This window comes from Anomaloglossus baeobatrachus, chromosome 3, assembly GCF_048569485.1.
Source record: "Anomaloglossus baeobatrachus isolate aAnoBae1 chromosome 3, aAnoBae1.hap1, whole genome shotgun sequence".
NCBI classification, from domain to species: domain Eukaryota; kingdom Metazoa; phylum Chordata; class Amphibia; order Anura; family Aromobatidae; genus Anomaloglossus; species Anomaloglossus baeobatrachus.
In genome coordinates this window covers 189,867,035-189,879,942 of record NC_134355.1, presented here as the reverse complement: position 1 = coordinate 189,879,942, position 12,908 = coordinate 189,867,035, and the positions used below count along the sequence as shown (strand labels likewise).

The window sequence follows — 12,908 nt, the reverse complement described above, 5'->3', positions numbered from 1 at the left end:
GAATGTGTAGAGCTATCCGATAGCGCTACTCCTAGAGAACGGATTGCGTTTTCCGGATAGCGCTATCGAAAAAAGAAGCACTAATAGCACTATTCCCTCTCTTTTTCATTCACAAGGTAAGAGTGGCAGGACACGTACACCAGGTATTTGTTTGCTGTTAGTCTGCACATACCCAGTCTGGTGCGTGGTTACGCCCCATTACGAGGTCAGTCTGATGCGTGGTTACACCCCATTGCGTGTTTCGCAATCCCACCGTGCGCCCGAAGGGTACACAATCACTCGTATAATCTTAAATATGTGTTCACCTGGGATGAACACATATTTAATAGGGAGCCATGAACAATCCGAAAGAGATGGCTCTTTTTGGTGAGCGGAGCCATAGGAACCAGATCACCAAAAGAGCCGGACTGCCCATCACTATATCTCACTAGAATCAGGAAGTGTTCTCTGCCTTAACCCATGACCTTATGGGCCAGCCTCCTTCCCCCTTAACTCCTTCAGCCCTATTACACCATCCCAGCCCTAAGCTCTACCCTAAGCTAAAAGACCAGGGAGCAGTGACTCCTAGTGGTGGATGAACAACAGTGCACCCGAAAAGTACGCACATGTAAACAAAATTGCACACATATATATATATATATATATATATATACACACAAATAAATTACGTCTTGAGGGGGGCTGTAGGGCAGGGGTCACCCTCCTACATTAGTGCTCACTCATCACTGGTCGTTGCGTGTACTGAGCACCTGAGCATAGTAGTGCTCACTCATCACTAGTTGTTACGAGTACCACGCACCTGAGCATGGTAGTGCTAACTCATCACTAGTCGTTACGAGTACTAAGCACCTGAGCATGGTAGTGCTCGCTCATCACTAGTCGTTACGAGTACTGAGCACCTGAGCATGGTAGTGCTCGCTTATCACTAGTTGTTATGAGTACAGAGTACCTGAGCATGGTAGTGCTCGCTCATCACTAGTCGTTAAAAGTACTGAGTACCTGAGCATGGTAGTGCTCACTCATCACTAGTCGATAAAAGTACTGAGTACCTGAGCATGGTAGTGCTCGCTCATCACTGGTCGTTACGAGTACTGAGCACCTGAGCATGGTAGTGCTCGCTTATCACTAGTCGTTACGAGTACTGAGCACCTGAGCATGGTAGTGCTCGTGTGGCGCCCCTGAGGCTTCCGTCGCCACAGGTCATTGCACCCCATCAGCGGTGTGATGCCCCATTCTGGGAGAGGAAGAGAGTGAACTCCGGTCCCCTGGTAAATCCACACTACACCCATTGCTAGGGACACACAGGACCAGGGAAAGTGGCAGGCAACCCTCCCATGCTGCATGCTGAGAGGGGCTGTAAGACCCATCCCTGCTCCCATAGGGTGGTAGCTTAGCAACTGGGGAGGTGGGAGGAGACCAGAGAGCAGATAGAGAAAGGAAGGTCAAGTTAGTTTCAGTTTACCTCAGGGAGTGAGAGAAGCAGCATGTAGTTGGAGGAGAAGAAGGAGAGAAAGGAGGGAGGAGGAGGCCTGCTGAGGCAGGCAAGGAGGAGAAAGAAGAGAAGGAAAGAAAGGGTCGCAGGGCCGCGGGTAGTCCTGTAGGTACCACGAGCTGTCCTTGTTGGGTACCGAAGCCGAGGGCCCAGAGGCGCTACGGGTAGCTGCAGGCTGCGGTGGCCCGTTCCACGGTGACATCGGTGGAGTGATTAGCTGCGACAGGGGACGGTCCCTAGAAACTGGAGGAGTGAAAAGACAGTCTCCAGACAGTAAAAACCGAGGCCCAGGGAATTGCAAGCTCCCAGGGCCAGAACCCAGAGCAGACCTTCAGAAAAGGGGTAATCAGCCGACAGGTGACCCCCCAGCCTGGAGGCTGTAATGGAGGCCAAGCCAAGTCCATCTTAACAAAGGCAAGGCTAGTGAAGACAGCAGAGAAAGAGACACTAAGAGAGAGGGTACCGGATTTCACACTCTGAATCACCCAGAAGACGGAGGTCCCTGACAGCGGTCTCAGCAGTCCAAGGGTTCTGCCTGCCCTGACAAGAACTGTGAGTAAAAGAACTTGAACTGCACCTCTGAAGTTGCCTCAGTTATTTCATCTGCATAGACATTTACAAGCACCAACTGTGCCCCGGGCATTGCTCCACCTGTGGGGAGCAGTACTACCATTGCTGCCACAACATCATCCCGGAGGCCTCACACAGCAGCGGCGGCTTATTAGCCGCATACCACAGGTGGCGTCACGAACACACACTTTAACAACCAAGCCACATAAACTACTGACACCCACCAGGGCCACGGAGCCGGGCCCAGCCACCACTGACTACCACCGGACTAGTCCGGCCCGGCACCGGGTGTCCCATAGCCCTGGGGTGGGCGAGTCAACTTTGGCGTCACGAACAGGATTTCGTGCCCGGTCTAACCGGGTACTGTGCGCCTGAAGAACCGTGTGACAGACTGTGTACTTTACTGAGAAACCACCGCCATTAGCGCTGCTGAGAGCGGGAAGAAGGGGGGCGTGCAAGAAGAAAGGGCGCGAAGAGAAGCCCCGCCCCCTTGTCCAAGAAAAGCGCGCGAAGCGGTGCCCGCCATAGAAGGCGGAGGAAGAAAAGATGGCGCGTGAAGAAGCTAAAAGGATGGACGCCGAGCAACGAGCGGCCAGAGGAGGAGTGGCCGAGCCGGGACACGCACCTCAGAACCGGGTTGTGTCCTGCGTCCTGGAGAGCGGAGAAGATCCAGCCGCCGCTGCAGAGCCGGGTAAAGAGAGTGACACCCCCAGCCGGCGGAGCCCGGATTGCCCGGTGGGGTTCCTGCCCGGTCCTCCTGCAGGCGCGCGTGCCACGACCGCAGCTCCGATACCAGCACCCTGCAGCAAGACAGCGACCACCAGAACACCGGAGATGCAACTGAGGGGTGAGTCATTCAATGCCCCTGCCGGCGCGAGAGCCCCAACCCCCGCTGCCATGCCCGCGGTCCCTGGAGAGACGCCCGACACGGCGACGCCGATCCGGGCCGCAGCTACGCCAGGTGCGGCCCGCCAAGATCTCACCGCAGCAGCGACTCCAACCCAGGCCGCCGCCATGCCAGGCGCGGCCCGCCAAGACAAGGAGGCAGCCCCAGAAGAGCCAGAGTGGCGCCGTATGGCTGGTAACCCCCTGCAAGCCAGCAGCCTCGCGCCAGCCAGTAACCCTATGCAAGCCAGCAGCACTACCTCAGAGCAGGCCCAGGCCGCAGCATCTTGCAGCAGGCCTGCTACAGCCACGCAGGAGACGCAGACTGTGCTGACCGCTGTCTACCTGCTGCCAGGTGGGGAGCCGGAGAAGAATCCCTACAAGTAAAGATGAAGAGATGCTGAACTGTAGATAGCCCCTGTCTGCCCCTCATTCTTTTCGAAGACGACACCCTTTCCTGCTGTGTTTTGCCCCTTATTCTTTTTGAAGACGTCACCCCCCATGTTATGTGCTACCGGGCCACTGAACTGGAATGTGGGCCCCGGTGGAAGTGTATGTGGCATGTCATACCAGGCCACTGGACTTAGTGGCTGGTATGTTGTTTATGTGTCCTATGTAACCAGGCCATTGGACTTAATGGCTGGTTGATTGTGTCATTTTGTTTGATTGAAAGAAACGAACTGCCGGGCTACTGGACTTGTTGTAGCCAAAAATGTAATTAGTTGCACCTGTTGTGCCCCCTACCAGAATTATGGGGGATTTGCCAAACCGTGCAATGGACTGGAAGTGCACACATAGTTTCTTTATAAGAAGTTTGCAACGTTCATGATATGTGCCTCCCATAAAGGGAAGAAATGTTTTACAGTTTATGTTATTGCATACCAAAAATGTTTTGCAGTTCTCCATATGTTTTTGTTGTTTTTCAGCCCGAGGACGTGCTGGGATTTGCTGTGGGGGAGTGTGGCGCCCCTGAGGCTTCCGTCGCCACAGGTCATTGCACCCCATCAGCGGTGTGATGCCCCATTCTGGGAGAGGAAGAGAGTGAACTCCGGTCCCCTGGTAAATCCACACTACACCCATTGCTAGGGACACACAGGACCAGGGAAAGTGGCAGGCAACCCTCCCATGCTGCATGCTGAGAGGGGCTGTAAGACCCATCCCTGCTCCCATAGGGTGGTAGCTTAGCAACTGGGGAGGTGGGAGGAGACCAGAGAGCAGATAGAGAAAGGAAGGTCAAGTTAGTTTCAGTTTACCTCAGGGAGTGAGAGAAGCAGCATGTAGTTGGAGGAGAAGAAGGAGAGAAAGGAGGGAGGAGGAGGCCTGCTGAGGCAGGCAAGGAGGAGAAAGAAGAGAAGGAAAGAAAGGGTCGCAGGGCCGCGGGTAGTCCTGTAGGTACCACGAGCTGTCCTTGTTGGGTACCGAAGCCGAGGGCCCAGAGGCGCTACGGGTAGCTGCAGGCTGCGGTGGCCCGTTCCACGGTGACATCGGTGGAGTGATTAGCTGCGACAGGGGACGGTCCCTAGAAACTGGAGGAGTGAAAAGACAGTCTCCAGACAGTAAAAACCGAGGCCCAGGGAATTGCAAGCTCCCAGGGCCAGAACCCAGAGCAGACCTTCAGAAAAGGGGTAATCAGCCGACAGGTGACCCCCCAGCCTGGAGGCTGTAATGGAGGCCAAGCCAAGTCCATCTTAACAAAGGCAAGGCTAGTGAAGACAGCAGAGAAAGAGACACTAAGAGAGAGGGTACCGGATTTCACACTCTGAATCACCCAGAAGACGGAGGTCCCTGACAGCGGTCTCAGCAGTCCAAGGGTTCTGCCTGCCCTGACAAGAACTGTGAGTAAAAGAACTTGAACTGCACCTCTGAAGTTGCCTCAGTTATTTCATCTGCATAGACATTTACAAGCACCAACTGTGCCCCGGGCATTGCTCCACCTGTGGGGAGCAGTACTACCATTGCTGCCACAACATCATCCCGGAGGCCTCACACAGCAGCGGCGGCTTATTAGCCGCATACCACAGGTGGCGTCACGAACACACACTTTAACAACCAAGCCACATAAACTACTGACACCCACCAGGGCCACGGAGCCGGGCCCAGCCACCACTGACTACCACCGGACTAGTCCGGCCCGGCACCGGGTGTCCCATAGCCCTGGGGTGGGCGAGTCACTCGCTTATCACTAGTTGTTATGAGTACTGAGTACCTGAGCATGGTAGTGCTCGCTTATCACTAGTTGTTATGAGTACTGAGTACCTGAGCATGGTAGTGCTCGCTTATCACTAGTTGTTATGAGTACTGAGTACCTGAGCATGGTAGTGCTCGCTCATCACTAGTCATTATGAGTACAGAGCACCTGAACATGGTAGTGCTCGCTTATCACTAGTTGTTATGAGTACTGAGTACCTGAGCATGGTAGTGCTCGCTTATCACTAGTTGTTATGAATACAGAGTACCTGAACATGGTAGTGCTCGCTTATCACTAGTTGTTACGAGTCTTGAGCACCTGAGCATGGTAGTGGCTCGCTCATCACTAGTCTGTTTAGTCACTTTTTTACGACCTCTCAAATACACATGGAGATGGAACAAGGCGCACAATATTATATATTGAGACATGCTGTAACCTAGCAACAGCCCATACACCTAGGTGCCCTGGTACACGCTATAGCAGGTACGGAAGTACCAATACATGACGGTAGAAGTTAGGAGCTGCAAGTAATGGCGCCGGGCTGCAGATAGAGGGCGCCAGCTGCAGCCGTAAACAGCACAGAGGCTGGGACAGGAAGAGGTAGTGCTGGCAGCTTCCCTGTGTCTGGCTCCGGGGGTGCAGCGATCTGCAGGGGCACAGCATGGCCACAAAGGTAAGCAGGGCTTTCACTGGGCAAGGCTGGCCACCGCGGCCACGGGTGTGTGACTGGGGGAGGGCGGGGAGCGGAGCACTGGCAGGGCGGCACAGCCGGGCACACAAACTGACACAAACTGAGCTGCAGCCACAGCAGCAGAATACAAAGCTGGCACTGAGGGGCAATTGTGAAAGGGCAGAGCGAAAGTGTCACAGCCAAGTGGGCAGTGGACTGACATGTTCTCAAGTGATCTAAACTGGGAGAGCTGGACAGGAAGGTGGGAGCTGGGGGAGAGGACACCAGCAGCAGTCCTATGTAAACACATCAGCCCTGTCAGTGCCAGGCCCGGGTCACACATTTCTCCAGAGCCTGGAAGTGGGAGGCCGGGGCAAAGGGCAGAGCGAGAGCTAATCCAGTCTCTGACCAGTCTTCATCAGTATGGACCGGGGGCGATCCCATAGTGACCGGCTTCACTGGTGTGGTGGAGGACTGCTCCCAGCGCCATCCTGACTGCTGGCGTGGTGGAGGACTGCTCCCAGCGCCATCCTGACTGCTGGCGTGGTGGAGGACTGCTCCCAGCGCCATCCTGACTGCTGGCGTGGTGGAGGACTGCTCCCAGCGCCATCCTGACTGCTGGCGTGGTGGAGGACTGCTCCCAGCGCCATCCTGATTACAGAATATATTTTGGTCTTGTAAGGCTGCTTTCACACCTCCGGTTTCTGCAATGCGGCACAATCCGGCACTTTGCAGGAAAATCGCAACCGTTTTTTTTTTGCTGCCGGTTGCGTTTTTTCTGCATAGACTTTAATTAGTGCCGCATGGCCTTGCGTTCGGTCCGGTTTTTGCCGCATGCGGCAGATTTAGCCGATGCGGCGGCCGGATGGAACGTTGCCTGGCACGTTTTTTCATGCGGCAAAAAAAACCGCATCGCGCCGCATTCGGGCAATGCGGCGCATTTTTCAATGCATGCCTATGGCGGCCGGATGCGTCGCGATGCAGCAAAAAAACGCATCCGGCCGCCGCATGCGGTTTTTGCCACTGCGCATGCTCAGTAACATGCCGCAAGCAGCAAAAACCGGACGGGCCGCATGGGAAAAACCTATGCAAAGGATGCGGTGTTTTCACCGCATCCGTTGCATAGCTTGCACAGCCGGATTGAGCCGCAGTGCTCAAACCGGATGTGTGAAAGTAGCCTAATGGTGTCATGGTGCGGACATATCTACAGTCCCATGTTAGTATTCTGCTGTACCATGCAGACAGCCCCACCAAACCATGCTGCCGCCCTGTGTGTTGGCATGGGCCAGCAGACTTACCCTATACCCAGCTGGTGTGCTGTTATTAATGGCTATCTCCAGCAGGCACCACAGTCCGGTTTATCATCCGCAGCCCAAACGTTCCAGTAAAGTGAAATGAAGTGTCCATGATCCATCCCGAGCTTTGTCTTCCGGTTGGCAGCAGAAGGCTCGGTGCTCACTATGTGTTTGGGCTACAGCCCGTCAAGCAAACCTCACACCTTCATTTTGGAATTGCAGGTCCGTGCACCGATCCTGTGTCATTTGGCACAATTTTACCCATCATCTGAAAATGGAATCTGCTGATGCATGTGCGTGACAATTGTGCCATTGAGTTTATGGACTGAAATGATGGCTGTGTGGATTCTTCTGTATAGCAATATGGAGAGAATCACTGCATATCCTACTGCAATATGCAAAGTCTTTAATTGTAGACATGGTACATGCAAATTAGGTGAAAGTGACAGGGGACAACGTTTCGACCTAATTGGTCTTGATCAATTGACAAACGTTAAGTACTGCTGGCACTCCCGTGCCTAAGCCTGGTGTACAGTGTGTGCATTCATCTTTAGGCCGAATTCAGACATCTGTGAAGCACAATCGGAGTATCATCTCAATATGTCCGAGAGGCTGTGCAGTTGGGGTGAGGAAGCCCGCGGCCGGTCATTACCCAGACCAAGCATTGGGGTATACTCCATTATGGAAAATCCTACTGCCAATATCATTGTGACATTGGTGCGGTTGAGCTGCACTGTATTCTCTCAGCATTTCATCTGAACTCTGACTTGCATCAATCATTGCCCGGTGAAACAACCATGGCACTTCAGCGTGCCCTCACACAAGCCAATGTCAGCAGTGGGTGATGGGAAACCATGCACTTTTGGTGTTGGCTTCATAAACTACATGGAAAAATGGATCCAAATATCACAGTGAAAGGCTCAGTTCACACCTGGTTGAAGATATATTTCTCTAAGAACAGAGAGGCTGAATGTATTTGGGGAGTGGATCCATTTTTGGAACAGAACAAAAAGCACAAAATGCAGAAGGTGCCTGTTATTGACATGCATTATTGTGGATCATAAATCACACCAGACTAATGCATATATACTATTATATTTTCCATACAACCATTGGTCCTTGTAAAAAAAAAAAATATTGTCAGTGTACACAGGCACATTGGTATATACATCCACTGAGCACACAGCACATACGGAAAATAAAGCCATCTGAACCCAGCCTAAACAAGACAAGTCTCTTGTGGAGACTGAACCTTATTTTTTTCTTGTCTGCCTTGTTTTTTGAGGTAGCTTTTGACCATATATTTTGTAAGTATCATATATCTACTTGTACAAGATGATCACATATTCCTTAGGCTATGTGCCCACGGGAGCTTGTTTGTGTGGATTTTGCCGCGGAAAACCTGCGGATTTTTCTGGATTTTCCAGATCCGCAGGTTTTAGCATGTACAGTCACTGCCCATGTTATCCTATGGGACATGGGGAGTGCTGTGTCCACGCTGCGGAAAGTGCGGCTGCCGAACATGCTGCGGATGTCCGCATCCGCAGGTATAACTGCATGTCAATTATTCATGCGGAATTACCTGAGGATGTCCCGGCCCTCCACTATGGAGATAAGAGGCCGGGACGTCCACAGGTAATTCGCTTGAATGTCCGCATGTTTCCCACAGCTATTCCGCTGTAATCTAGCAGCTAAAAATAACTGCGGACGCCGGCGGGCAGCTGCGGGAAACATGCGCTCGTACCTGCGGATACATCCACAGGTACGAGCGCCCGTGGGCACATAGCCTTACAATTCAGTTTCTCTGTTCTAGAAAGGAAAAGAGAATGGGACCTCAAAACACAGGTGTGAACACAGCCTAAGCCTGAAAATATGAGCTTAAATATACTTCTCATTTAACACTAGAAGTCCCAGAGAGGGGTCATTTAACATTTCTACCATTGGAACCCTATGGACCTCGAAATCCTGGGACTTCTAGTGTTAACTAAACCAGCATCTCCTTAAAACACCTGAGTTTTAATGAGTTCCTGTTCTTGAAACCCAACCTTATCCCCCCAAAACAATCTTTAGAACAAAGGGGTATATTCAATTCATTGGCGGACACAGACCGAAAAGGGCCCCTGTGCAATAACAACATATGGGCCCTTTGCAGACTAAAAGCTCATCAAAAAAGGCCCGTGTGCACAGACTGCACCAACGATATGTCCACTCCTGAATCAATTAGTTAATGTAATGTTTGCTTCTAATGAAAAAAACAAGCAACTTTTTTGTAATGTGAAGACATGGCTGTAATGGTGTCACTGTAATACAGATTATATTGTTACTTTTGGTGAAGAAATCCGCTTTGATTCGGTGCACAGGGGCCGGACTGTGCACTGGGCCTTCTTCGCCCGTCTGTGATTCCCCGGCCCCTCCAGCTGTCTTCAGTCTGTGAATGACCTGCATTCACTGTTTGAAACCTAAGCAGTGACCTGGTAATTCTGCATTGATAGTTTGGGGGGGGGTCTTCAGTTTTTGTTTGTTTTTTGTTTTTTGTTTTTTTTTTTTTTTAGTTGTTATTATTACTAGTTTGTATGTGCAACATATATGAATGTGTGTGTGTTTATGATTATGTGTGTGTATATAATATAATATAATATATATATATATATATATATATAATATATTACAGTACAGACCAAAAGTTTGGACACACCTCATTCAAAGAGTTTTCTTTATTTTCAGGACTCTGAAAATTGTAGATTCACATTGAAGGCATCAAAACTATGAATTAAAACATGTGGAATGAAATACTTAAAAAAGTGTGAAACAACTGAAAATATGTCTTATATTCTAGGTTCTTCAAAGTAGCCACCTTTTGCTTTGATTACTGCTTTGCACACTCTTGGCATTCTCTTGATGAGCTTCAAGAGGTAGTCACCGGAAATGGTCTTCCAACAGTCTTGAAGGAGTTCCCAGAGATGCTTAGCACTTGTTGGCCCTTTTGCCTTCACTCTGCGTTCCAGCTCACCCCAAGCCATCTCGATTGGGTTCAGGTCTTGAGACTGTGGAGACCAGATCATCTGACGTAGCACCCCATCACTCTCCTTCTTAGTCAAATAGCCCTTACACAGCCTGGAGGTTTGTTTGGGGTCATTGTCCTGTTGAAAAATAAATGATGGTCCAACTAAACACAAACCGGATGAAATAGCACACCGCTGTAAGATGCTGTGGTAGCCATGCTGGTTATGTGTGCCTTCAATTTTGAATAAATCCCCAAAAGTGTCACCAGAAAAGCACCATCACACCTCCTCCTCCATGCTTCACGGTGGGAACCAGGCATGTAGAGTCTATCCGTTCACCTTTTCTACAAAGACACGGTGGTTGGATCCAAAGATCTCAAATTTGGACTCATCAGACCAAAGCACAGATTTCCACTGGTCTAATGTCCATTCCTTGATTTCTTTAGCCCAAACATGTCTCTTCTACTTTTTGCGTGTCCTTAGCAGTGGTTTCCTAGCAGCTATTTTACCATGAAGGCTGCTGCACAAAGTCTCCTCTTAACAGTTGTTCTAGAGATGAGAAGGTGTGTCCAAACTTTTGGTCTGTACTGTGTATGTGTATGTGTGTGTGTGTGTGTGTGTGTGTGTGTGTATATATATGTATATATATATATATATATATATATATATATATATGTATGTATGTATGTATGTATGTATATATATATATATATATATATATATATATATATATATATATATATATATATATATATATATATATATATATATATATATATATATATATAATATTCATTAATTGAAAACTTAAAGGGAATCGGTCACAAGGTTTTTGTTTTGTTTTTGTTTTTTTTTATCTGAGACCAGCATATGGTGGAGGGGCAGAGACCCTGATTCCAGTGATGTATCACTTACTGGGCCGTCTGCTGTCAGTTTGATAAAATCACTGTTTTATTGCTGCAGATCCACGAGCTCTCTGAATGTTGAGCTCTGTATGATCCTGACCACACCACTGATTGGCAGCTTTCTGTGTATACAGTACCTAGGTAGAAACCTGCCAATTGGTGGTATGAATGGAGTAGAACTCATGACTGAGTTCATGAATACAGGTTTATTAGTCCTCTATGATAATTTCCTGGTTATAACACTATGATTGTACCAAAACAGCAAACAAGGCTTCTGTTTCAATGGAAGCGTGCTGTCACCTTGAGGATGGCATGGTTTCTCACTGATCCCTCTGCTTCGAATGTGCATGCACTGGGACCTGAAGCGCGCTGCTTCTGGGCGCTTATTTAAACTTTATTAGACGATTTTTCCCTAACCATTCTCAGGTTTACCATCTATCATTGTCACATTGGTCTGTGCTGTCATCAAAGTGAAACTGCTCTGATCACAGCAAAGATCAGTGTGATAGTGATATAGGGAAGCTGCAGAAGTGGCAGGGAAAGCTGTACTATACTTAGCAGGAGGTAGAGGAAAGCTGGAGACACCTACCAATGTGGGTCGCCATCCATCCATGGAGTGCTGCGATTGAAAGTCCCCCAGATGGACTATAATGCAAGGAAGGAAAATCGGCACATGCAAAATATAAAAACTCTTCTTACTTTATTTCCACATTAAAATTAAAAGTCCATCCAGAACAGTAAGACCCTGAAGCGTTTCCGACGCAAAAGAGCGTCTTTAATCATAGAATTAAGGACACTCTTTTACGTCGGAAACGCTTCAGGGTCTTATTGTTCTGGATGGACTTTTAACTTTATGTGGAAATAAAGTAAGAAGAGTTTTTATATTTTGGATGTGCCGATTTTCCTTCCCTGTAATATACTTACCACTGGTGGAGGGCGGTGAGGGGTCCTCTAATAAGGGATCTGCACATAACTCGCGAGATTTCACTGTTTAGCTAGCAGAGAGACCCAGAAGTGTTATCATACGTGCAGTTTTCTATCTGCATGATGAGGATGTGTATACAAGGGATGTACTGAAGAGAAATCTGAATATTGAGGAGGCTGAGGGGACGACATAGTGTGTAGGGAGGCTGATGGGCGTTCTAGTGCGTGAGGGGGCGACGTAGTGCGTGAGGGGCTGAGGGCATGACGCAGTGTGCGGGGGGGGGGGTCTGAGGGGACAACGACGCAGTGTGGGGGGGGCTGAGGGGACGACGATGCAGTGTACGGGGGGGGCTGAGGGTATGACAGCTACATGGATGATGACGGAGGCATGAGACACGTCAATCATCAAAGGAGGACGGCAAACAGCGACAGGAGGGGGGGACAGGAGTTCAAAAAGAGCACGCCCATCCCACCAGAACAGGTGATTTGTATACGTGGTGGGCAGATTTTATAAAGTTATTTCTGGGGTCTGCAAGGGGAGTCAAGAACAAGGTGCACCTTCATATAATGCAGCCCAGGAGCTGCAGAAGGTGACACTTTTGGTTCAGTACTGAAAAAACTGGTGACAGGTTCCCTTTAATCGTCTGATAGAAGAATGGACCCAGCAGCAGTCTGTTGGCAGAATAGTTGTGCAGACAGAACCTTTTTGTCCGTTTTTAAATAACTGATTTCAGCTGGATCCATTTTTGTAACATTGGAGTGTATGAAAAACAGATCTGTTAACCCATTGCTATTTATCTTCCTTTAGAAACTGATCCAGTAAGCAAAATACAAATCTCTTGCAAATGAAAGAAAAATGGATGACTAATTAATGGATCCAATTTCTATAGATTTATGTTAAAAAAACGAATTAGGCTGAAATCGGTTATTTAAAAACGGATGTAAAATTTGTGTCTGCGCAACTATTTTGCCAATGG

General features: G+C 49.3%; 1 protein-coding gene across 1 annotated transcript in view; it reads left to right on the top strand.

Annotated features, from left to right (window-relative positions):
* The first annotated feature begins 5,700 nt into the window (after nt 1-5,700).
* Nucleotides 5,701-12,908, top strand: part of SNX9 (sorting nexin 9) — a 186,017-nt gene continuing 178,809 nt past the window's right edge. The window contains exon 1 of the mRNA XM_075339650.1: nt 5,701-5,808. Coding sequence (XP_075195765.1) covers nt 5,797-5,808 — 12 coding nt within the window. The 5' untranslated portion in view covers nt 5,701-5,796. The remainder of the gene's footprint in view (nt 5,809-12,908) is intronic.